Source organism: Phragmites australis, chromosome 15 (genome assembly GCF_958298935.1).
Source record: "Phragmites australis chromosome 15, lpPhrAust1.1, whole genome shotgun sequence".
Lineage (NCBI taxonomy): Eukaryota > Viridiplantae > Streptophyta > Magnoliopsida > Poales > Poaceae > Phragmites > Phragmites australis.
The window spans coordinates 29866514-29893068 of NC_084935.1; the positions used below are offsets into that span (position 1 = coordinate 29866514).

The following is a 26555-nucleotide window of genomic DNA, read 5'->3' on the forward strand; positions in this document are numbered from 1 at the left end:
GTTAGAGCAAATATATTTTTTATTATTATATTTTAAATGATATTATCTTATAAACTGTTTATCTGATTTGCGATCCGATTGTAACATTATATTCATTACAATTAATTTAACTAAATAATATCTCACATGATTATATTTTGATAAAAAAACTAAATATTAACAAGCGAGTCTCATAAAATTTTAACTAATCTTATCCAAATTCTATCCATCCAAACAAACTAGAAATTAGATCGTCTTATTTATACTTATAAAAAAGAAAATTAGATCGTTTTATTGAACAAAACCATAAATAATCTTATCTCATCCAAAGTTATCTTCTAACCAAACACACCTAGATTGAGGAGTCCGGTGCTGTTGTGATCCCTTGTGAAGTGAAAGAAAGGCTTGCACTGACGTTACCACTTTTGTGTGTATGATCTGGAGAGTGAAGCCGTACCAGGACACGAGGAGAAAGAAACTGTTTTGTTCTTGCATCATTGCGCGGAGGGCCGGGCGCAAGGGTCGTGGTTGGGGTCGCCGGTGCTGCCCAAGGGCCGGGCGCTCTCCACCGCAGGCGCGGCGATAACCAATCCAGTGGCCATTGATCCGCGTCTTCCCTTATCCTCCCCAGCTCGCAATTCCCTCCCCACCCAAATTCGCTATTCCTCCTCCTCGTGCCGAAAATAATCCATCCATTGCGGGGAACGAGAGGATGCCATCACGTTTCGACATTATCCGCTGATTAATCTGCGCCAGTGCACGGGCGCAATGCGACAATTCGATCGATATTCCGAAGTCCAAACCCCACCTCCCACCTGTGCACAAGAGTACAAATCCTCTCCTGCTCCCCTGTTTCTTGGTTTCCCTCCCCATCTTCTCCTCTTCCCCCATTCTCTACCCGTGAGCGATCGATTCCACCCGCGACCGGAGCGGCGGCGTCGGCGGGGTGACAGCAGCGAGACAAGATGGCGAGGAAGCCGCTGGACTATGAGGAGCTGAACGAGAACATCAAGAAGGTGCAGTACGCGGTGCGCGGAGAGCTCTACCTCCGTGCCTCGGAGCTCCAGAAGGAGGGCAAGAAGATCATCTTCACCAACGTCGGCAACCCGCACGCCCTCGGCCAAAAGCCGCTCACCTTCCCACGCCAGGTCACCCATCTCACTGTCTGACTACTCTTCCATCCACCCATCCCCACGGACGGAATTGGTTGTTTACCCCGTGCCCTGTGACTGCATGCGCAGGTGGTGGCGCTGTGCCAGGCTCCGTTCCTGCTCGATGATCCCAACGTCGGACTCATCTTCCCCGCCGATGCCATCGCGCGGGCCAAGCACTACCTCGCCATGGCGCCCGGCGGTCTAGGTAACATACCATACCGTGTTCTCGTCAAAGATTGCTTCTTTTGTTGATCCTGATTGAACTATCATATCCTGCGCAATATTGTAACCCTATTCTATTTTCGTCTGCCTGCACAAATTGATACTTGATAACATCATAACAAACCTAAAGTTTTGATTTTTAGACTTTAGTTGTGTTAATCGAAAAAGAAGCAACTTTTACTTGTATATGCTATAGGCATATGAAGAATGTTCTGACAGGTTTTATCTAATCAGGTGCTTACAGTGATTCTCGTGGTATCCCTGGAATTAGGAAGGAAGTTGCTGACTTCATCCAGAGGCGTGATGGATATCCGAGGTCAGATTGGATAAGGCTATTAATGAAACATTCATCAGAGCTATACACCATGTTTTTTTTTTCTGGTCACGCTTGTTTCTCACACTTGTACACTGCATACTGCAGTGATCCAGAGCTCATTTACCTAACAGACGGTGCCAGCAAAGGTGTGATGCAAATGTTGAACGCTCTTATCAGAAATGAGAGGGATGGGGTATGATTGTTCTTGGAAAGACATATCTTTAACCCCCAGATGTCTTGCTATCTATACCAAAGAGTCAAGGCCAATGTATGCCCTATGTGATTTGGATGTATCTTTCTTGGCAGATTTTGGTCCCTGTTCCACAATACCCACTTTATTCTGCTGCCATTTCCCTCTTTGGTGGTTCTCTGGTCCCCTATTACTTGGAAGAAGAGGCTAACTGGGGCCTTGACTTTTTCAATATCCGACAATCAGTGGCAGAGGCACGGTCAAAGGGAATCACTGTAAGTGTTTTGATTCATTCTGCTAGTCAAATTTCTCCTCTCATTATGTAATTCCTGCAATTCACGTATATGACTTGATGAGCTAGCCTGTGCCCATCCATAGTTCCATATAAATGCAGACAGATAGCAATACCAAGTAAAACAGCGACAACATATCGTTGATTAAATCTAATCTTGTCGACTCATTTCCAGTGTTGCGTTGGTTCAACAACTTATCAATGTTTTGTCCAATGGGCTTGAAAACATGCCCCTTGGTTTAACAACTTTTCATGCGAGTAAGGTTGACCAGATAACCTAACAACTAACAGTAGCATGTAGAATTTTTTTCTTAATGATTTGTATTGATTAATACACTTTGTTTCAGCTTCTCACAGTTCCTGTTTCTTTTTTGTTTTTTGGGATCACTGGTGCTGCTCATATAAAAATTTGGCATGTACCTTTTTTTGTGTATTCAGCTTTGATGATATCTTTTTCACACCTATGATGTTTTAGGTTCGAGCAATGGTGATTATAAATCCAGGAAATCCCACTGGCCAATGCCTTAGTGAAGCAAATATAAAGGAACTTCTGCAATTTTGCTATCAGGAAAACTTAGTTCTGCTTGCAGATGAAGTGTATCAGCAAAACATTTATCAGGATGAGCGCCCATTTATAAGCGCAAGAAAGGTAATTTTGATTTCTGACCGATGATGCTCTCTCATGAACTCATGATTACAGCTTGACCCAAGACTACAGTTTTCATCTGACAATCCTAAAATATCCAACGAGCACTTAAGTCTTTCTCAATTTATTAAGTACCACATGCAAACAATTTATTAAGAACTAATACATGAGATTATGTCTCTACCGTGGTACACAGAGATTGTTCGTCGTTCCTCAACTAGCAGCTGTGCTGACATGGCCTTTCTCAACTTGTTCCAGGTTTTGTTCGATTTGGGCCCACCATTAAGTAGGGAGGTTCAACTTGTTTCTTTCCACACCGTGTCCAAAGGGTACTGGGGTGAGTGTGGACAGCGTGGTGGATACTTTGAAATGACAAATCTTCCTCCCAAGGTAATATGTCACTACAGCATTTGTCATTATCTCAAGGAGTGTAGATAAGAAAAGATGTCATACATTCTTCATGCCCAGCTGCAAATACATTAGAAAACACGCAACATATTTACCTGTCCATGCTGCTGACTTTTGAGTTTATTTAGTGTTTACTTGTAGATACCTTGCAGAATGCAATTTAGCCCAAAGTCCATCCTACTGACTAGATTGTTGTTATTACAATTGTTGCACCAAGATATTCCTTTTACCAGAGTCGTCTTTGTCATATTTTGGAAACTGTAGGGTAGCAAATAACGTCTATTGGAGTTACATTTATGCCACTGCGACATTCATTTACAACTGCTAGCTTTGTCCAGTCTCGAAACTGTAGAATAGTGTTGAATAGATTCTGAAAACCTTTAAGCTTTAACAGTTAAGATTTAGCCTTTAAACAAACTAGGCACTTAAACAAGGCTTATGCTAGATTCTATAGTACAAAAATGCACTCTGAAGGTCATTTTCTAAATATGCTGGTCATGGTCTGATGGTAATCGCTCTTTTGATTCAATTTGAGCTAACAGACAGTAGACGAGATCTACAAGGTTGCATCGATAGCACTGAGTCCAAATGTTCCTGGTCAAATCTTTGTAAGTGAACACTCTTCATGGTTTCATTCTTTTTTCTTTTGATGTTCTTTAAAACTGTACTCTCTGTTCTGGGATGACATACATTTGCATCACTCCCGTGGCCTCAATTAGATGTTTCCAAACTCAAAATATCGTAATGACTGATTTAGTCCATGGAGCATCAAGCAAATTCTAAAATTTCTATGGATCGGAACTGTTATAAGAGTTAGAGTAGATAATAGATCAAAACAAATCTTTTCTTATTTTTTGTGGTCATATTTGACTGGTGACGAGTGCATTGGTTTACATTAGCCTGCAATGCTATACTTTGAGAAGCTATGCATGTCCTCTTTTGACTACATGTCTTGCAAAGATTAGTATATGTTCATTTTTCATTCTTTTAGACCTACGCATGATCATTAGTATTGTATTTCCTTCATTCAACCAGAATGGTTCTTAAAACTAATTCAGTTCCAGCTATACTGATCTGTTGAAGTTATGCTACTTCACTTTGCTAAGTTATAAAATGGTTCTGAATAAGTCTGATTTTTACAGATGGGAGTAATGGTTAACCCTCCTAAACCTGGAGATATCTCATACCTGAAGTATACTGCTGAAAGGTTAAGCATACTGTCCTTAAAAAAATTCCAGGCTTTATGAACAAATAAACCTATGCAAAATACTGAATATTTATTTCCATTATTGTACGTCCTTAAGTTTGATGTATGATGTGGTTTCAAATAATGTTGCAGCAAGTCCATCCTCGAGTCTCTGAGGAGGAGAGCGCGCATGATGACAGATGGTTTCAATAGTTGCCGAAATGTCGTGTGCAATTTTACAGAAGGTAACATTAAACCTCTTTTGTTGGTTTGCAGCAATGGGACTGCAATTATAGCTTAATTCTTCAATACTTTTGCAATTATGTTGCTGCAGGAGCTATGTACTCTTTCCCCCAAATACGCCTTCCACAAAGAGCTATTGAGGCAGCCAAAAGAGCCAGGAAAGCACCAGATGTTTTCTACTGCCTCAAGCTTCTGGAAGCAACAGGAATTTCCACTGTTCCAGGCTCTGGTTTTGGTCAGAAGGAAGGGTAAGTGTATGATGACTTGTCTGTGATGTATGAAGTTTCATAAATTTCTAAGAGATCTTAAGTCTGAACCAAACATGAAGCATGACTGACAAGGAATATAAAATCAGATCACGACATGAATGGCGTGGCATTCCTTTTTTTTCCTAAAAAAAAAGAATGAAGTGTAGTACAATGTGCTTCTCTTATCCTTCATCCATTCTGTTTACTTATTATTAGTAGGGATGCAAGTGGGTATACAATGGGTAGTCTTGGGTCAGCACTTAGTTCATTTTTTCCTTAATTTAATTGGGTGGAAGTGAATCTTTTGTTCAATTTTTTTGAGTTTTGGGTCGACCCAATGACCCAGAAAATACAAAACTTGCATCCCTACTTATCAGTAACTCTCTGGAACATCTTTCCTCAATTGTGATGTGATTAGTAAGTAACAGCAGAGTAGGAAATCTGAAAAGAAATTACTCAGTTGTGCATAACTGAACTGATGGATTGGGTTTGTTTCTGTTGGGTGGGTGGGCGCAGGGTGTTCCACCTGAGGACGACCATCCTTCCCGCGGAGGAAGACTTCCCGGCCATCATATTGAGCTTCAAGAAGTTCAACGATTCATTCATGGAGCAATACGAAGGCTACTCCAGGATGTGAAAAGAAAAGATGGGCTGTCAGATTCTTCCGTTCAGTCTCGGCGCCTGTGAGCCAGCAATTCTAAAAGGGGACATTATTAATTGAAAGTTAATTAGCTGTAATATGTAATTCTCTTAAAGAGAAAGAATTGCTGTCTTTGATATGTATAGGGATCAAAGTTTCTGAGGGAATTATTGAATAATCCATCCACCATTTATTACTATACTACACCGTCTTGTAACTGCCTGCTGGAAGATACATGTTGGACCATTATGTGATATACTACAAGAGAGATGTATGAAATTTTGTTTCTCCCTCCAGTCCAAAATCGTTGCTTTGGGAGGTTGGCTTTGTTTGGAGTCGGAGAGATGGGCAAGCCGTGTCAAAAACCAAGGATGAACTCATTGCGAATTCCTGTTCTGCGTGCATGTAGGTTAGACGATCAGTAGTTCTCTTCCTGGTGTCAATTGCTGCAGGGCAGGTAGATCAATAGAGTATTATTGTAGGTGAAAACACATACAGCTAACTGCATACATAGATGCTCACGCAGGCATTACATAGCTGAGAGTAGCTCATTTGCAGCGAAGGGCTTGTTCACTTCTGACTTCTGACTTCGCTGACAGGCCTCCATGTATATATATGTACCTGAATTGTCAACTCTCGACTCCTTGCAGTTCTGGGTCTTGAGTTTATCTACACATTTTTTAAGTATAATAAATCATGGCTGCTAAGACTTGGCCGACCTTAATTTTCTTTCGAAACTGTAGGAATCATTGCTGCCTGTTAAGTAGTACTGAAGTGACTAGTCTGAAAGAGGACATTTTGTTTTCTGAATGGGAACAAAGCTAGCCTCGTTTGACAAGAACGAGTCCGCAGGCCCAAAAGACCGGCATATGCCAATGTTAGCCAGCCAGTCGATCAGTCAGTTGGTCAGGAAATGAGCTCACTCCCAAGAAGAAGAAATTAACAATATCTATATGCCACTCTTGACACAAGCTAGACCCGTTCCAGCCCGAACAAGTGAGAAATTTTGACCATTCACATATGAGTAGCAACGGCTATATATACATAGGCAGTAAACTAGTAAAAAGAATATACATGAATGCAGCTCAAAAGGAAAAAAAGAATATACATGCATGAATGCAATATATATTACACTTTGAGAGTAGTTAATAATAATAATAATAATCTAGATTGCACGGTCAAACATGTGAAAATACGTACGTACACACATATATACATACACATAGACACACATCCATTGGTGCATTGCTGTTTGCATTGCAATAGCAAGTCTAACGTGTCCCTGTCTGTTCATCATAAATAATTAAAGAAGAGCCAGCAAGCAACCAAAAGAAAGGAAAAGGAAAAAGGAAAAAAATTAAACAAATGCAGTGGCGAGTGCCCGTTGTGCTGGTTCCGTCGATCGGTTCGGTTGCCTTTATACGCATACCGTCGGGTTCGGTGGTAACAGACGCTACGATACCATCCAGCTAGCTTAAAGTGATTTAACAAAGCTAGAGAGAGAGCAGCGTCACATCGCATTTCTTGGAACAGGTAGCTAGCAATGGGTGAGGAGGCAGCTGCTGCGCCGTCGCTAGGCGATCTCCACCTCCCTCTCCTCCACGACGGAGGCAAGCAGGAGCAGATCACGACAAGGAAGAGGTGGTGGTGCGGGTGGCTGGAATGGGACTCCGAGGAGGCGGCTGGGCAGCTGGCCTTCGCGGCGCCCATGGTGGCCACCGGCATGGCCTACTACGCCATCCCGCTCGTCTCCGTCATGTACGCCGGCCGCCTCGGCGACCTCCAGCTCGCCGCCGCCACGCTCGCCAACTCGTGGGGCACCGTCACAGGCATCGCGCTCATGGTACGTAATGAATTAAAAGCGCCTCCTCCTCAACTCAACCAGCATCTATCGATTCTTAATATAGCTAGATTGCATTTGAAGTATCAAGCATGTCCTCTTCGTCATTCGGCCGGAGACAAGATATATACCTGCCTGATTTGCTTGTCCGGTCCGATGCTATGTCAATTATTAGCACCTCGATTTCCCTGGTAATTAACTAGACTGAGTACTTCCAAATTCCAGAAGAAAAGAAAAGAGAGGCGTTGTTGCTGCATGCTCCACTGAATCGGCGCCATAACAAGCCAGCCTGCAGTGTTGTTGCCTTCCTCCTTGTACTTGTCTCCTTTCTCTCCGGCCCCGGCCCTAGCTTATTCTCGTGCAGCTGCACTATAGAGAGAGATGGGTGGGCCCACCATCCAGCATGTACTTGTCTGAACATGCTCACCACAAATGATGCTGGCTTCTTAATCCATCTTCCTTGTTGGCAAATCCCAAGCTTATTAGACTGACAGGTTGTTGCTTAATTTCAAGCTAGCTTTTCACAATGCAAGTAGAGCGGCGAAAGGCGAGAGAACCACATGCAATTATGCATTGGAAAGAAATTACAATTCGGTTACACAAGTTTCATGTAGCATTAGGAGATAGATAGATATATATAGTTGAAGGAACAGCGCATCTCGAAAAGAGATATCGATACATTATTAGTACTTGGGCTAGTAGCATTTTTCCTATGTTTTTCCAGCTGGAGTACCGTACACATTATTATAGGATTGAAGAGCTGATCATAGCTAGTCACAGATAATGTTTGTAATAGACAAAGGAGCTGGTAAAATGTTTAGTCTTGAAAAAGATTACTCATAAACTAAACTTTTATTGTTTGGTCAGCAGCAACATAAAATTATTTGTACCATGAGTGCAACTAACCGTGTTTAACCTACCACTGAAAACCTGGTTATATAGCTAATCTTTAAGGTTTCAAGATTCTTTTAAAACATGAACAAAAGATGGAAGTTCTACTAATTTTATCTGAGAAGAATGTTTCAAAGAGTAGACTTTGTTTTAAATTTTTGACAAACATTCAAAGTGGACTTATGAGTCTCTTAGACCAAACAAAATATAAAATTTTGACAAAAATTCGAAGGAGACTTTAGAGTCTTAGACCAGACAAAATATAAATATAAATCCCCTTCTAAGTTCCGTGTTGGCCCCTGAAAAACTAAAAAATGTCGCTGTAGTCCTTATGCCATTGCCTGGCTAAAAGCTGACCAACTTGCTAATATTAAATGGATGGAAGGAGAAACACAAGCAACTTTAGCGTGCCATTTGGCTTCAAAATACAATTTGCAAAGACTTCGTGTAAAAACAATATGACATGCACAAGATGCTGCAAGATAAGTCATAATCATGATGCTCCTATCGTTGGCACTTGGCATACAATTTTTCTGCTTAGCACCGGACCACCGCATGCACTTCCTCTTCACTTCTTAGCTCTTCTTCATCCCTCGCTGCCATTTTCAGATGAGCTTAAGGCCAATTCAAGGAGGTGGCTGCGCTGCAGGAGCTCTTCACTTCTTAGGCGGCCTTGCTACGGGATGAGTTTCGCAACATGTTGAGAGGTCATGTTCGCAAACAAGTGCATGCAACTGCTATCTCACCTCTCCTCTCTAGTCTCCAGGGCTTGCAGGAGGTTACCGTCAAGTCGATGTGTGACGCCAAGGATGACTTCCTTAAGGCGTCCTGCCTGGCTAACACATGGCGCATCCTTGATGCCCCCATGATGCCGGCGATCGACTCAGTCGTTGGCCTTTGCACCCTCCAGGGGTTGAGGCCTTGTCTGCCTTCCAAGCACATGACAGGTCTTTGAGTAGTGCGTGTGACTTGGGCCTGAATGTGCTAGTAGCCACAGATGGTTAAATGGGTCATTCGGGTTGGTCCGGTAAGGACCCGACTCGGTACGGTCCGAACGGCCCAGCTACTGTAACAGGTTGTGCCGTACCAGCCTGCGTGCCTTCCCTTGGCCCACGGTACGGCCCGTCGGTCACCGTGCCGTGCCGGGCCGATCCGGGTACGATTTCGGCCCGGTGGCACGGTCGGCCCGGCGGGTACGGTGCTATCGGCGGCCTGTTGGCACAGTCAGCCCGAAAATATAAAAAATAGCTACAAAATTTTAAAAATATATAGAAAATAGATAAAAATATAAAAAATAGCTACAAAATTAAATATATATATATATATAATAGAAAATAACGGGCCTATGCGTGCCGGATCGGATCGTGCCGAACGCGTGCTAGCCCGACTCGACCAGGCCGTGCTGACCCGACTCGGTCGGGCCGTGCCTTACCGGCACGCCGTGCGCTCGACCTAGGCACGGCATGTGGCCTCGTACCGTTAGCCTCGTACCGTGCCAGCCTGACTCATCTCAACTCGGACCGTAACTACAGTATCATGCCTCAGGCTGGTCCAATAAACACGACCTATTTAGACATTTTTACTAAGTAGTCACAAGGCTGGCTTCAAGGGTGCTGCCAGCACCTCAGGCTACGTGCCTTGCCACAACTGCCTCCACACTCCTCGCAGCTAGCGGAGGATCATATCTCTCACTGATGAAGGCTATGACGTATATGTGAGGAACCGACCACACACGATGTTGTCGCAACGGCCCTTGATGCGCTAGAGGCCGTAGGGTGCTCCCACATGCCGGTAGGCTTGGAGGAGGGTGCAACCACCCCTTAGCCCGACTCCCCTTTAATTTGTGCTCTTGCTGCTGACTTGTTCGGGTTCAACATAGATATTCTAGCAGCGAGCACCGTCGGAGATGACGATGCGCATGTTGATGATGTCGAGGCTGAAGCTCGGCTAGCCACACCACCAGTGTCCATAGCCACAGATTATGGGAAGCCGACAACAGCATGCATCCCCCCTTGGCACGACGGAATCGTCCCTCCCTCCTTTGGAACCAGAGACTCTAGACCTATGTTCGTTGTGCCGCTCTTGCTCCTGTGCCAGTACGTATCTGGTGAAGCTTCCCGGACTTCAGCTTCCACGGGGGTTAACCACCTACTGTCGGAGGCCGTGTCTCCCACAATTTTGAGTAATTTATATAAACTTCACTGCAGATCTTAAGACATTATTACAAGGTTGCAATAATCTGATGTTTCTGTTCAGTTTATACTACATCTTCTTGGTTTCAGTTCAAATTTTGTTACAGCTACCAAGATGAACTGTGTTCGCTAAGCATCTATACTGATCATCAGCTGCTGTATCTTCATCTTCCCAATGTGCAGACTGGACTGAGCGGGTCACTGGAGACGCTATGCGGGCAGAGCTATGGCGCGAAGGCGTACCGCATGATGGGCGTCTACCTGCAGGCGTCCGTCATCACGTCGGCGCTCTTCTCAGTGCTCGTCTCCCTCCTGTGGCTCTACTCGGAGGCTTTCCTCGTCTTCCTCCGGCAGGACCCCGAGGTCTCGAGGCTGGCCGCCGTCTTCCTCCGCTACATGATCCCGGCGCAGTTCGCCTACGGCTTCATCCAGTGCACGCTCAGGTTCCTGCAGACGCAGTCCGTAGTCATGCCGCTCGTGGCGTTCTCGCTCCTGCCCCTGGCGGTCCACGTCGGGATCACCCACGCGTTCGTGCACCACCTGGGGCTCGGCTTCGCCGGCGCCGCCATGTCGACGTCGGTGTCGCTGTGGCTGTCCTTCCTCATGCTTGCGGCCTACGTGAGGTTCTCGGATATGTTCAAGGACACCTGGGGGGGCTTCACCGCCGAGGCGTTCCGGCACGTCCTGCCTGGCATGAAGTTGGCCATTCCCTCTGCAGTGATGGTGTGGTTAGTACACAACACAAATGATCATCCAAATAATGCATCGATTAATGGCCTCTCAGAATTTTCAATATTGAGTGATCATGGTGATGAGAATTACTGATGTTTTGTTGACTAAAAATGGCAGCTTCGAGTACTGGTCGTTCGAGATACTGGTGCTATTTGCCGGGCTGATGCCGCAATCGCAACTGAGTACTTCCATCATTGCAATGTGGTAAGTATATCTCCCTCCTTCCATCTTCGATTATTTGATCTGATATTCTTCATGTCTTTGTAATTCTAACCTCTAACCTCAGTGCAATGCCTATTTGACAGCGAAAACACTGAAGCGATATCATTCATGATCACCTATGGGTTCGCTGCCGTTATCAGGTGATGCATGCTATGATAACAGTCATGCCATTTTCCTTCAGGCATCAGCTGAGAATCGAATGCTGCTGACAAGATTCTTGACGTTTCTTTCAACAGCACGAGGGTGTCAAATGAGCTGGGGGCAGGGAACATCCACAAGGCGAAGAAGGCGCTCACCGTGTCGCTCGCTCTCTCCCTGCTGCTGGGGGTCACATTCCTTGTGCTCCTAGGCCTCGGCCATGATCTGTGGGCGAGGCTGTTCAGCAACAGCGAGACGGTGGTGAGCGCATTTGCTTCAATGACGCCGCTGCTCATCGGGTCAGTGGTGCTGGACTCCACACAGGGGGTCTTGTCAGGTTAGTAGCTCAGAGCATCTCTCTGCAAATCACAGACAGGTAGTTCAATTGAAGGCCATTGCAGTAACTGGTGTGCAAAACAAAACTGCAGGGGTTTCAAGAGGTTGTGGGTGGCAGCACTTAGCAGCCTGGGCTAACCTGGTGGCCTTCTACATAGTAGGCTTGCCCCTCTCTCTCCTCTTTGGATTTAAGCTTGGGTTTGAAACCAAGGTACATGAAGATCTTTGATTCTGAAACTTTGCATCTCATGTTTGTTAGATGCGAACGGAATCGATACTTTTGAATTGATGTTGTACTCACCAGTCATGTATCATTGCCTGTTCCAGGGCATGTGGATGGGTCAGATATGCGGCTTCCTTTGCCAGAACTGTGTTCTGCTCTTCATCACCCTGAGAATCAAGTGGGAAAGATTAGACCTGACGATGATCCACAAGGAGAACGATTTTGTCTGTTGAGAATCGAAAAGGCATGATGGTTTCGTACCATGTAATTTTGCTTGCGATGTGGTTGACCAGAACATTGAGCTAGAAGTTTGAGAGACTAACCAGATTTTGTCTGGTGTGCATGCCATTATAATGTAACTATTGATAGTGTATACAGAAACTTACCCTGAGTAGCTGAATAAATCTTGGGCGTAGCAAGTAGCAACTAGGAGCTAGTTGAATCAATCTTGCAGAAGTTATATGGACGCAAAATTCTGAAAAATTCGTCAGTCTCTGAAACACTGGGGTCACTTCACTCACTTGTATGAAGTAAAACAGCAAAAGAGTTGAAGGAAGTTGTGGATTGTGCAAAATTCAGATGGTACTGCAATGCTGTATTCCTCTAACTGATAGATATGCACAGCATTGTATTCACACAAAAGCATTGAATTGTACGAGACAACATGACAAAACATATGGTTGCACTACGGTCTATTGTCCTATGGAAAACCTGGTTCCTAGCTAGACAGGTGACCCATCCATCTATCACAAAAAGGAAACAGCATGGCTTCTCCTTGGTAACGATGACTTCCAAAGATGATCTTCTTCAGTGGCTCCAGCAACACCAGTTTACTCAGGAAATCATGGCAGCTTGAGCGCAAATTTCTTCAAATTCCTTCATGCAACACCAGAGTTCAATTTTCTCGGATTCTTCTCTGAGAATACAGCCACCATTTCCTCCACGGCTCCAAGTCAGCACAAATACACAACCACTTAAGTACCATGCATATAGAACAGACCGTCACGTGATCCCAACCAAGCTCCCCAGCTGTGGTTTAGATCAAACAGCAAAGGGCCGTGCAAGTCGCGGTTGCTTTCGGGCCAGCAAAGTGCAGTGAAGAGAGTATCATCCAAGCTCTCTAAAAATATCAGCTCGCCTGTTTTGATGCTCCGAGTTCGAACAGTGCAGTCCTCCCCCACCTGACAATGAATAAGGATGTATTGTGAATGACAATTTGATGCCCCTGAAATACACATGTCACAGGCCCTGTGCTAGCAGCAGAGGGAGCGCAGGCAGTAGACGTGGGAGATGGGAGGCCGCGGTTGGCTATTGAGTCGTGATCGGCTACCGCACCGGCGAGGCAGGAATAAGAGAAGAGGAGAGGAAAACTAGGAGATTGATTCTGCTAGCTTTATTCCAACAGCCTTAATAAATTGTCTAACAATCAAATCCAAATCCTAACAAGAATGGATTAACATAGCTTATCCCTTAAACAAAGCGCAAGCAGCTCAGTAGGCCCTGGTGTCGACTTCTGCTCAGCCACGATACCACCTGTAGGTTCGGCCCACCATGACATCTCTCCCCTCCTCTGCAAACAGCTCGTCCTCAAGCTTGTACTCTGGATACTGCTTCTAAAACGCATCTAGAGGCTCCCATGAGGCTGTCCCAACGAACCAACAGCTCCTTGCGTCCCCTTGCAAGACAGGCTTTGATGATCTTGGCTGGTTTAGGCAGTACACGTCCATGAAGCAGAGGCGGCAATGCAGCTGGTGACGACGGTGGAGTCCTGTGGAACGGCTTGAGCATGCCGACGTGAAAGACATCACGAATACAAGTGTGAGAAGGAAGACGGAGCCTGTAAGCCACCTCATTGACGTGTTCCACCACCTAGAAGGGCCTGAAGTAGCGCGAGTCCAACTTGGAACAACCTTGTGCGGACAGGGACAATGCCTGTCGGCGATGAACTTGTCACGGTCCGTAAGCAATTGATTCACGTAGCGACAATAAACCCCCTGTTCCATATAATGTTTGTCAGCATATATAACCTCCATGCCGGGTCCTATGCTAATAGTGCTTCACAACTACAATTATTTAAAAAATAGATTTTGTATCCTCCCAATATTATTTCACTAAAAAAATTACTCACACAATTTTACATCGAATAAATAAACAAATGTCAATAAATTTACATCGAACCAAAATTTCCAAAACAATAACCATCGTTGATAACTATTTGCATAACTAATATTTCCCGCCGAATGAATATGCACTATTTTTTAAATTACTGTATAAAAAAAGTTAAATTAAAAAATAAAATTCTATATATACACATATCGCCTGTTCAGTGGGTGAGTACAACATGTCGCTCGCTGAACAAGCGACATGAATGTCTCGTCCGTTTAGCAGGTAAGAACTTGATCTCACCCGCTAAACGAGCGAGATCTTACTCTCTCCAATTATTTAATTCGCTGACCGTCAGGACCCACAAGATCTCGTCCGTTGAACGGACGAGATCTTCTTCTCATCCGTTGAACGGGCGACAGTAGGTTAGACATACGATTTTTTTAAACCAACGTGTATTCTTAAAAATATTAAAGAAATAAAATATATAAAAAATCTTGCGAAACTACAGCTACTGATACAAAAGTTTCTAAAAAAACTACTGATACAAAAAAGAAAAAAAGACCCATCAGCTTTCCTTAGGCACAGCATGCAGCCAGTAGATCTCTATTAGTAGTAAAATGTAAGAATTGTCTCAAATGAATTTGTATGCTTGTTGTACCCAACATCTGGACGGAACAAAGATTTGTTCACAAAAACAACGAAAGAGAAACGGTTAAGCAAACTTGAGGCTCATGCAAATGCAAAACGCCAGTTAGGGCATGATTATGACTAGATGATTAAGGAAAGGAAGTGTTAAATATCTACATAAAAATTATAACTTTCAATACAAACAAAGACGGTCGGTACTTAAACATAATAATTATTTTATTAGTATTAATACAAACAACGGTGTTTAAGTAAGCACACTACTCTCTATCTAAGCACATTATATCAGTGCAGTTGAAGAAAATATCAGGGTTTTTTTTCTATAAGCACCTCCTCTAAACACCCATTGTACATACTGTTATGTGGCATTTCCTATGGTTATGTTTCAGTCTTGTAAACTTGTTTTGTCCACCAACATTTCTTCCAGGAGGCCTGCCTAGACAGCTACCAACCAGCTAATTAGGTAAAAGAAACAAAAACCATCAGATGCTCCTATGTTTTGGATACAAATAAATAGCTCCGGTGTTCAGTGCGCGCGCACAAACAACAACAAAAGAGAAGAAATAAAGGGAAAATTTTAACACATCCCAAAGTACAATTGTTCATAACTCTAGAAACTCGTATTCGGCCATCATTTCAAGTACAAAAGGCGCAAGCCAATGCTTGGAAATATTTGTCCAACAGCTCCTTGCAACAGCCCACTGATGTGGAAACACTATGCAGCAACAACGATAGAAGAAGACAACAGACTATATCAGGATTCAACGGCAACTTTGCTGATTACAAGGATCAATCCCAAGAAATTAACTGCTCAAAATGTTGATTTGGCAGAGCAGAGCACAACCGCTTAGTCAGTTGAACAACAAATATGTCATGTTTTAACAAGTATCAAGGCTTCTAACGAGCACCAAAACTGCAAGTCGTGGCGATTTCAGTGTGGGAAAAGATATCCAGAAGACATGTACTTTGGACTTGTGCTAGAAGAAAATAGGTATATCCAGCTAAAAACTAAGTGTAGACAGTAAGACTAAATGAGAACTAGATGATAATCTTGACATTTTCAGCGCTGAAATTTCCTCCTTGCAAGGGCCGGGGTTTTCTTTGGTATGTAGACTTTGTAGCTGACCTAGAAATTGCAAGAAAGTCAACAGTAAGGTTCAATGAGTATAGTTCAAGTATCATAATTCAAGTACCTGAAGCAACAGCGAAGGTCTATTGCTCACCTCCACTGTCTCTCCGTCATGCATTCTAGAGAAAGTCTTCTTCTGAAACTGAGAACCATCTTTATCCTCAATCCTAGCCTGGCTCTTGCCCACGGCAGGTGACAGAATAGAACCATTAGAAGCTGAAGCTTCACTTGCCTTTCTATCATCTCCATTAGTTCCTTCAGCTTTGTTAATGTCTATAAGAGGGCACCCAACTTCGCTACTGCTTTCAAAAGGGGCAGAATTCTCACAGGTTCTAGGGGGAGTAGAATATGTACTACCATCAAGCCCTTCCCTGGCGGGTACCCTCACAACTGATCTAACCCTGGGAGTTCCATTCATCCCTGCATTGCTTCCTAACCTTTGCTTTACACTAGCTGAACTCCCTGGAATGCTCACCAACCTATGCATTACACTATGATCATTCCTACTATACTGTGGTGAAATAATCTGAGAAGTCGAATGAGTTGCTTCTACCGTGCTTCCCTTCTGTTGAGTTGGGCCACAAGTATCACCAGCCTCAAGTATTCCAGGTGATCCATCCCCACGACTCATGCCAGCACTGCTTTCCTGCTTCCAAGAATGGGTCATTCCATACTCGTGATCCTCTGATCTAGGTGATCCAGCAGAATGTCTCACACCAAGACTGCTTCCCTGCCTCTGAAAAGGGGTACCAGCAGCAGACCTTGCTTCAGCAATTTTCGTGCTGGTGTTCTGTGGGCTATCCATTAATGCTTCCTTCCCTGTAGCTCCATTATCTGTTTTGACTGCCATGACCGCTGCTGCCCTGAACTTTCTGAAGTTCTCAAGAGCTTTCTGCCTCAAAATCAGCTCAAGATCCTCGGCATCTGAATTTCCACCACCAGCAGGTAAGATCTCTTCTGTTTCATTGGCATTCTTGGAAGGCAGACTCTCCATCTTCTCCAAGACCCCACTCTTCTCATATATGTCAATATCATTGTCTCCCTTCTTGGCACTAGGATCTTCAACCCTATCATCATCATCAATCATGCTCTTCTCAGACCGGGAAGTGTGGCGACTGTTGTAATCTTTTTCAATCTTATCGCTACCAGCGCCCTCCTTTGTGTCACCAACCCTCCGCTTTCTGCTCTTACTCTTGCTCCCACTCCTACTCCTGCTCCGGCTACTGCCACAACTTGGTTCACTGCTTGAGTCGCTGCTTGACCTCCGGGCCTTCCTCCTCTTTCGGTCCCTCTCTCTGTCCCTGCCCCTCCCCCTTTTCTTCCTAACATCTCTGGACCGGCTCCTTGGCGGCAGGCTCACCGACCTCTCAGAGGCACTGCTGTTGCTGCTGCACGTCGAGCAGCTGCGGTGGGCTACTGAGGAAGGGTTGCTGCTACTGAGGCTACGGCTAGGACTAAGACTACGGCGACGACGTCGGTGGCTGCTGCTGCTAACCTTGCTCCTTTTGCTCTTCTTGTGAGGGATCCTCTTACTGTGCTTCTTGGAGCGTTTGCGGGGTGGAGATTCAGAACCGGAGGGGGAGCGGCTACGGCGGTGCTTGCTGCGTGAGGACCGGATCTTCTTGGGCTTGGCCTCATCCTATCAAGGAAAAAAAACTCAATTCGTAGGGTTTTCGAACAACAAACAGGGTTCAAGAATCGGCGCCTCAAATTGTCGGTCCAAAAAACGTTTTTTTTCTTTTGTGTGTGTAGCTTCTCTAATTTATCAATCCAAGAAATAATCTGCATCCTAAACGAGGTGGAAAATTAGAGATCCTTGGAGAAGAATTGGGAATCTGGAATACAGCACAACAATCCTCACGAACCCGTAGGTTGGTAACCTAATTCTCAGGAAACGGAGTGTGTGTGTGTGTGTGTGTGTGTGTGTGTGTGTGAGAGAGAGAGAGAGAGAGAGAGAGAGAGAGAGAGAGAGAGAGAGAGATGGAGATGCGGGTTGGTAGGGTTACCTCGTCGGCGGTGGCCTTGTTGTTGTTGGCGGCTTTGGTCTTCATCAGGCTCCGGCTCCGGCGGCGGCACCTGGAGAAGAGACGAGGGCGGACCTCAGTAGCAAGGGGATCGACTACCCGAACAAGGGGGAGGACATGGCGGATTCGGTTCGCCCCTTCCCTTCCCTTCCCTCCCTGGCCGGACTTCTTGGTCCCTTCCCTCCCTGGTCGTATGCAGTTGTGCGCGTGTGGGGTTGGTTACTCTGTCTTTTTTCTTTCCTCTGCATTGGGATAGGACGGATTCGACATACTGTACTTTGCTTTGATTAATTTTTTTTTATTAAGATTCGATCAAACTTTTAAATATCATCTTTAATAATCTTTAAAATATTTAGTTTAACTACATATAAATTTATCTTAAAAAATATTTTCATAATATTATATATTTATTATATATTATAACTATATTCTAATAAAAAATAGTTGTGAAAGTTACACATCGAAGATTGTAAAAAAAAAAACATCATATTTTTTTTTACTGGAGGGAGTATGTTTCTAGAGCTTTTTTATTTATATATTTTTATTTTTCAATATTTACAAAAATATACGTTCATTTTAAAATATTACACATCTAGATTATCGTAATCTATTAAAAAGATGATAACAAGATGTCGCCTATCTAACAGCGACACCTTATAAACCTATGTTCAGGAATTAAATATTTTAATTGACGTGTCGTCTTCCTGTTATGACTCATTGAACGGACGATACTTTTTTAGCTTGCAGAGATGTTGTATGCATGGCCATAAACTTTCACATGCATGCATACAAAGCTAGCCCAGTTCTAATATCATCTCCAAAGGATTCCCGTCGGCAACCAAAATTTCTTTACGAAAGAATTTTCGTTCTTTTCAGCGCTCTAACGATTTACTTTTACTATTTCCGTCATAAAGGGATTCCTAAAGTCATTCATTTCAGGACGGAATTATCTCTCTTTTCCTTTCACAAATCCCTTCAAAGTGAAACTGTTAGAGATGAGAGAAAATAAAGGAATGAGAACGGAGAAGAGAATCGAAAAGGGAACGAAATGAAGAAAAAATAGCTGAAAATGGTCTAATAAAGTCACATGCGTACATGCAACATGAATCCCCAAAAAGCTAGCACATGCCTTTTTCTGCACCTTCAAGAGCAGGTAAAAATCGCATGCATGCATGTAACAGCCCTTGCAAGCCGGTAGAGCTGCGTTGCTCTTTCAACAGGCGATAGTGAAAGTGTCGTCTGTTAGTTGGATGATATGTTGGCGTGGACTCCACGTCAGCTATGGTATTTAATTTATGATCACTATATCGTAGGTTCCACAAGAATCGCACGTTGGATGAACAATATCTTGTTGTCACCCTTCCATCAGACGACGATAATTTAGATGTGCAATATATTGAAATCATTGTGTATTTTGCAAATATTAAAAAATAAAAAATTCTATGTTTCCATGCAAATTCCCAACTTTGTATATTCTCTCAAAAAAATGTTTGCTTTGCCATTTGTGTGGCACGCAACTAAAGATGTCAAAGCATTGCTGGGGTCACATCACATTCACAGCATTGTCTCCACTTATGAAACAGTAGAATCCAAAATAAGATGAAATTCAGTCCGAAATATGTGTGGTTTTAAACATCGATACGATCTCTAAAATACAAATTTGACTACTATTTTTTTAATATATTAATAAAATATAGAACAAGTATACTATTATGAAAGTATTTTTTGAGACAAATCTCCTCATGTTATTTTCAAGTATCCAAACTCAATATATAAGTAATTTATGACCAAAGTTTAAAATAGTTGACTACGTGTAACCTAAAATGACACTTATTTTAGGCTAGAGGGAGAACATCCTATGAACATGCATGATTCCTTCTCGTTCACTTGCATGGATTTTCTTAAGGTATTTTTCAGATAGGCAAAACCTCTGAAACTCATTGAAAATGTCATCTTATACCGATGTCAATTGAAACGGAAGAATAGCTTGTAGCCTTGTAGCACCGGATGGGTCGAAGAAGATTGTATTTCTGAAATAAAGTTTAGCGGCATACAAACTTGTCAGGGAAATTTGCATCGGTAAAATAGAAGCATCACTGTCATGAAATTTGGTTTCATGGGACAAACCACAAGCAACAACAACAAACATCACTCTTTGGCTCGTCACCGGCCTACTATCAGCTTCATGTGCTTGGATGTCTTTGCTACCCAAATCTATCTGCAACTGCTGCCCATAAACTTGTGCCTCGATCTGCGATGTGTGTGCTTCTTAGGTATCTGTCCAAGCATCACGGATACAGGTGCTTTAATCTTTCCACTTGCTGGGTTACTATTTCACGTCATGTTGTTTTCGATGAGCACACCTTTCTCTTTCGGCCTCCCAGCGTCCCTCCTTAATGGCCACCACTGACAGACAGTGCCACTGATGATGTTCTGCTGCCACTACTTCTGCAGACTACTCCATGGGACCCTGCTACTTCCTGTGCCAAAGCCATGATCCCGGACCATAAACACGACGTGTCCCCGCACCCTGTTGTCTCCACGTTGTGTCATGGCATCAGTACCATCACGGAGTGGCGTTTGTCCACTATCTACACCAACATATAGTGGTCCCTCCGTTTGTGACCCAGACACATCGCTAACTATGGCTTCCACCTCTTCACTAGCTTCAGTGCCTCCTCCAGTTCCCTCTGGCACCCGACACCCCATGATCACTCATGGTCATGCCAGAATCACCATGCCTAACCCGCGGTATGCGCATCTGGCGAATACGGCTACGGTGTCGCTCATCCCAACTTCGGTGCGCGCTGTTGTCCGCGATCCCCATTGGCGTGCCGCTATGCAGGAGAAATTTGATGCTCTTCTTGCAAATGGCACTTGGTCACTTGTCCCTCATCCCCGTGGCACGTACATCGTCTCTGGCAAGTGGGTCTTCCAGCACAAACACAAACTAGATGGTTCCCTGGAACAGTACTAGGCACGATGGGTGGCCCGTGAATTCTCCCAACGCGTTGGTGTTGATTTCGCCAATACCTTCTCTCCGGTGGTCAAGCATGCCTCCATTCGAACAGTTCTCACCATCGCCGCTTCATGTTACTGGCTTGTTCACCAACTTGATGTAAAGAACGTATTTCTACACGGGAACCTCTCGAGGTTGTCTATTGCCAACAGCTCGCTGGGTTCGTCGACGAGAACCATCCTGAACATGCATGTCTTTTCTCCAAATTCTTATATGGATTGAAGCAGGTTCCTCGGGCATGGTACACTCATTTTGCGACTTTTCTTCGTTCCGTTGGCTTCTTTGCGGCATGCTCAGACACATCGTTGTTCATTCTACGACGAGGCAATGATCTCGGCTACCTATTGCTTTGTGTCGACGACATTGTGCTCATCGACAACTCTACATCACTTCTTCGTCACATCATCACTCAATTGCAAGTAGAATTAGCCATGAAAGACATGGGTCCGTTGAATTATTTCCTCGGCATCCAAGTTCAGCAATCCTCCAACAACTTCTTCCTTTCACAAGAAAAATACGTCGGCGAGCTCCTGGAACAGGCAGGCATGGCCAATTGCAAAGCTACCATTACTCCTATTGATGTGAAACCGAAGCTTTCGTCTTCTGCAGCGAAAAAGTCTCTGATCCCACCCTGTACCGCAGTATTGCCGGAGGATTGCAATACCTGACGGTGATGCGACCCGATATAGCCAACATCGTCCAGCAGATTTGCCTCCACATGCATGATCCATGTGAAGGTCATATGGCCCTCGTTAAGTGCGTTCTGCGCTACATCAAGGGGACTACTTCTTTCGGACTTCACCTTCATTGATCGCCTTCCTTTGATTTGGTGGCATACTCCGATGCAGATTGGGCCGACTGCTCGGATACGCATTGGTCGACATCCGGCTTCTGCATCTTTCTCGGCAATTCTCTTGTCTCTTGGTCATCCAAGCATCAATCTATGGTGTCCCGATTGAGTGCTAAGGCGGAATACCGAGCCACTGCAAACGCAGTCGCAGAATGTTGTGCAATTGCTTGCTGAGCTACAGTGCTCCGTGCCTAAAGCGACAATTATGTACTACGACAATGTCTCGGCGGTATACATGGCTACCAATCTGGTTCACCATCATCTCACGAAGCACACCGAGTTGGATATTCACTTCGTTTGCGAGAAGGTCACCGTCGGAGAAGTACACTTCTTTCATGTTCCGACTAACAGGCAATTTGCTGATGTTATGACTAAGGGATTGCCAATGTTGATCTTCGAGGATTTTCATTTCAGTCTCTTCATTGGCTCACGTGACGCATCAACTGCAGTGGGGTGTTAGCGATAGCTGCTGCCCCCTCGCCTGTCCAACACCTCGACGGTTCTCCTGGTCTTACTGATAGGCTCATCTGTTAGTTCAGATCATGGCCGAGTCCTTTGGCTACTGGCGTATGATTCGGTCTAGGCCGTTGGTAGTTCAGGTCACGAGTGCACACTCAGCTGCTTGTATAAATACACACCGAATACAGTGAATACAATGTGTGTTGGATCCTCTTCTTCGTGTTTACTCCTTTCACTGATCAAATCACCAGTAGACAGCAGTAACACAGGAACTGGAATTCCAGTGACACTTTTCTGGGACGTTGAGTTTCAGAAAACAAAAGCAGGCCCAAGTTATTTCCTGGTTCGCTATATAATGAAAGGATACTACGGTTATATACACCAGATAGACTGTATCATCTTAATATACTAAGACTGCTTCTCTACTCTGTTTATCTCTCATCTCAGGACCTCCTAGCCTTTGATCGGAAATGAAGAAGTGGGTCGGGCAAAATGCTCATACGCTGCCGAGCCATTGGACACCTTGTTCGATCGAGGGCCGCTGCCTTGGATCAGTGCTGATGCACTTGCATGCCGCCTCAAGGACCGACAACAGCTGCTTCTAATGCGCCTTGCTCCGTATCGTCCTCTCCATCTGCCTTGGTTCCATGAGGGAGGTAGGCCTTGTAAACCAGACCAAATCTGCCGCATCCTACTATGTTGGCTTGATCAAAGTTGTTTGCCGATCTCACAAGGTCATTAACAATTAGCTCCTTCACCGTAGAATTCTGAAAGAATAGCACCAGCTTCGAGTAAGGATCATACAATTCGTGACAGGAGCCCTCAGTATCTTCATAACCAATAGCGCTGACCTCCCTCATTGACATGTTAACCAAAACAACTAAATATACTGCGAGGGCCAGTCCAATGCAGATCACCACCCCAAGTATTTTGTTTTTCCTGTTCTTGATACTTGCTGCAGGCTCTATATCCTTGTCAGTAGGAGTTTCCCTAGATTGATTTAGGTTGCAAGAGCTTGACCTCAATAAACCAGGGTTACCCTCAAAACTTGAGTTGGAGAAGGTGAAGAACTGCCCTCCATTTGGGATCTTCCCTACCAAGTGACTGTGAGCCACACTGAACTTTGACAAGAAGGTGATCTCCATCAGGGATGATGGAATATCATCCACTGAGATTATTGGATGATAGATCCAGAACCTCCAAATTCTCCATTCTGGATAGTGCATCAGGAATGCTCCCAGATATGGCATTGATGCTAAAATCCAACACATGTAGCTCCCTGAGGTTTCCAAACTCAAGCTAGATAGTCCTGTTCAGGCTGTTGTCGTTCATGAACAATGACGGCCGAAAGTTTGAGAGCTGGTTGTATTGCCGGGCGCTTGTGCTTCTGTTATGCTTCACATACAGTGGCATGCTAGTAAACACTATACCAGGTGACTGCCTGGCAGTGACAAGGCTCTTCAATTGTGTGAAGCTCTTCGTTATCTCGCTGACCAAGGAATTGTTTGAGAGATCCAAGTAGCTCAAGTACTCAAACTCTCCAATCCACGACGGGATGGTGCCAACCAGTTGGTTCCAGGACAGATCAAGCACTTCCAATTTCTTGCACTTAGTGAGCCATTCAAGAACCCTTCCCCTGAGAATAGGTTACTGGTGCATTCCATCTCTTCCTTCCCAAAATAGGTGCAGTAAAAATCACTCGCAGTTTAAAATCTGACATGATTTTATTTGTTTAGTGGTAATCTGACTGTTGGAACCTACTACTGATGGAGATGGAGTAATGAATCGATGGGTTGTTGTTTCATCACATGCGAAGCAGCAGAGAGAGGAAAGGAGATTCATGTTGAGATATTTCCTTTCCCCTCGCTACAGTAGGGAGAGGCGGAAAACCGGCTCATTCGTTTTCGACGGCTAGTCCGGCCCCTCCCCTGCCGTCTCCGGCTTGCCGGCGGCGTGTATAGGGTGAGGGGCTGTCCTTTATACCTATAAGTAGGTTTTTCCTCTGTTTCTTGTTCTAGCTGTAGCTCTTCTACCCTGTTCGGCCGCCATAGTTGTCGATACGGTGGTGATTTGTTCTTCCTGGTGGCATCGCGTCCTTCATCGGCTTCTGCCTCCTGCTGCTGTGGCTCGTGGTGCTAGGCTGCTGCCTGGCGCGGCTCTGGCGGCAGACACAGCTCCTCGGCGAGTGTGGGTGGAGTCGCCGGCATCTGGGCCTGTGCCGTCCGTGTGTTGGAGACGCCCGCCGATCGTCATGGTTCTTCGGCTCGTCGTTTCGCTCAGGGGTTGTCGAGCGCCTCCGCGTCAAGGTTTCACTTACCGAATGGGCTTCGGTTACCGAGCCTGTCCGGTAACCGAAAATGCGCGGTTATCGTGATAACGGCTCGAAATTTGATTGAAATTCGCACAAAATTCATTTGCTAAAATTTAAAATTTGGACAAAAAATGACAGATTCTCCGTTCCGTAACCGGTCGAATCAGATTGGTTACCGAGCGATTTTCTCGATTTATCGAGCGGTTTTCTCGAATTTTCTGCATTGTCGGTAACCGCTCGGTTTTCTCGATTTTTAGTGAAGTTAAAAAAAAACCCAAAAATTAGCTCAATCTTATAAAATCAATAACTAATTCATCTGAGCTCCAAATCAAATGAAACAAATTTTGTTGGTTTCCTTGTAACATGATCTACATGTTAAAAGTAAAAAAGTTGAAAATTTTCTGTGAGAAAATGTATTTGTTAAACCAAATTAAATGCATAGTTTACTCTTTGCTAATCCAAAAATCATGAAAATAATTTTATTAGTCTTATTACATGATCTTATGTCTTTTAAAAATACATGAAGTCATGAATTAGTTGTTGTAACATGCAGGATTGTGTAAATGTGTTGCGACTAGATTAATTCATAACTGATCCATCACACCTCCAAAATTAGTGAAACCACTTTTAGAGTTTATTTATACTATGCTTTATGTAAGAAAAATAATGGTAGACATGAAAAAGTTAATTACAGTGTTGTTTCTTAACATAAACACTTTATGCTTGTGAACTTTGTAAAAATTATGGAGAAATTAACAAAACTCTAAATGAAGTGAAATCAATTTTAAAGATCCTCTTAAGATATGTTCTACACAAGAAAAATATGTGTTTGCATGTTAAGTTTTTCCCTAACATGAGTTAATAACTAAGCCGCACGCTTCAACTTTCTTCATTTTTTTTCAAACTTCCTCCCTATAGAATATGATACAAACGATATTATTTTTGAACTTTTTTTTCACAGAAGATCTTAGAATTGTCTTTAGTTTTTTAGGATTTTTTTTGTTTTTTTCGAATTTTTTAATTCAAATTCGGTTACCATTCGGTTTTTGAAATTGAACCGAAGTAGTAAGCTCGGTGACCACAAATTTCGATCGGTTATCATCGATAAATTAAACCCTGCTCCGCGCCCGTCTCGCATGTAGAAAATGAAGGTTTGTCTTAGACCAACCACCGGGCGACAATACCATCGGGCCTGTCGCGAGGGCTGTGGGCCATGTAGTATGTAGCGTATTTTATTTTCCTTGTTTGGCAAGTACTTTGGATTTTATACTAGCGTTCAGGGCGGGTCTAAAAAAAAAAAGAGCGATGATGTAATAGTGATTAAATCTTTGTAACTTCAAGAAAAAAAGTTAAGTCTATTAAAATCCATTGAAAAATAAAAATTTAAGCGGGGTAGGTGCCATTGCTCTCTCTATGCTGGGTCCGACCCTGCTAGCGTACGTGAGGATTGATGACGGGTTATAGCGAGAATAAGTAGAGTAGATTATTGATGATAGATCTCCACTAGCTTGTTTGTGTTGTGAGTTGACGGTGCAGCGCCTCGATCTTTGGCAGCCCATTCGGCCCTCGTACATACGAAAGAAGAAAAGCTGGCGTGCGTGACCAAATTTCACAGTATGGCTCCATCATCATATCTCCAAGACCAGGCCAGGCGAAAACAACGAGAGTACGTACTACATAATAATGATGATGCTCTTGACCTCTTAAAAAGGAGGAGGAAAAGAAGAATATATAAAAGCACGAGATGAAAGGTAAAGGTGAGAAGCAGACGATGCTCTTGCCTGATGGATGGGGATGGAGCAAGGAATGCAAGCACATGTCATGTCATGTCATGATGCCAATGTGCTTGCCCGGACCCGGACTGCACTGCGCTGCACGCATCACCTTACATTGCACTTGATCGTGTTGAGAGCG

At 44.0% G+C, this 26555-nt stretch overlaps 3 protein-coding genes, 1 long non-coding RNA gene and 1 pseudogene across 4 annotated transcripts; 2 read left to right on the forward strand and 3 right to left on the reverse strand.

Annotated features, from left to right (window-relative positions):
- The first annotated feature begins 555 nt into the window (after positions 1-555).
- LOC133892060 (glutamate--glyoxylate aminotransferase 2-like) lies at positions 556-5725 on the forward strand. Its single transcript, XM_062332808.1, has 12 exons — positions 556-1127; positions 1221-1338; positions 1590-1671; positions 1777-1864; positions 1978-2136; positions 2629-2802; positions 3058-3189; positions 3750-3815; positions 4350-4414; positions 4547-4638; positions 4728-4884; positions 5401-5725. The coding sequence occupies exons 1-12, from the start codon at positions 945-947 to the stop codon at positions 5519-5521; spliced, it is 1437 nt and encodes a 478-aa protein (XP_062188792.1). The 5' UTR covers positions 556-944; the 3' UTR covers positions 5522-5725.
- A 1300-nt stretch (positions 5726-7025) lies between these two features.
- LOC133892075 (protein DETOXIFICATION 18-like) lies at positions 7026-12610 on the forward strand. The gene is made up of 7 exons (XM_062332824.1): positions 7026-7367; positions 10631-11175; positions 11297-11383; positions 11485-11541; positions 11638-11876; positions 11968-12086; positions 12203-12610. Exons 1-7 carry the CDS (start codon positions 7068-7070, stop codon positions 12329-12331), a joined length of 1476 nt encoding a protein of 491 aa, XP_062188808.1. The 5' UTR covers positions 7026-7067; the 3' UTR covers positions 12332-12610.
- Positions 11026-12363, reverse strand: LOC133892077 (uncharacterized). The gene is made up of 3 exons (XR_009904354.1): positions 12015-12363; positions 11270-11898; positions 11026-11159 (listed from the first exon to the last, which is right to left on the reverse strand). It is a non-coding gene; the product is annotated as an uncharacterized LOC133892077 (long non-coding RNA).
- A 2911-nt stretch (positions 12611-15521) lies between the features above and the next one.
- LOC133892823 (uncharacterized) lies at positions 15522-18210 on the reverse strand. The gene is made up of 3 exons (XM_062333787.1): positions 17985-18210; positions 16073-17617; positions 15522-15975 (listed from the first exon to the last, which is right to left on the reverse strand). The coding sequence occupies exons 1-3, from the start codon at positions 18027-18029 to the stop codon at positions 15910-15912; spliced, it is 1656 nt and encodes a 551-aa protein (XP_062189771.1). The 5' UTR covers positions 18030-18210; the 3' UTR covers positions 15522-15909.
- Positions 18211-22908: 4698 nt separating this feature from the next.
- Positions 22909-24431, reverse strand: LOC133892304 (phytosulfokine receptor 2-like; annotated as a pseudogene).
- Positions 24432-26555: the final 2124 nt, after the last annotated feature.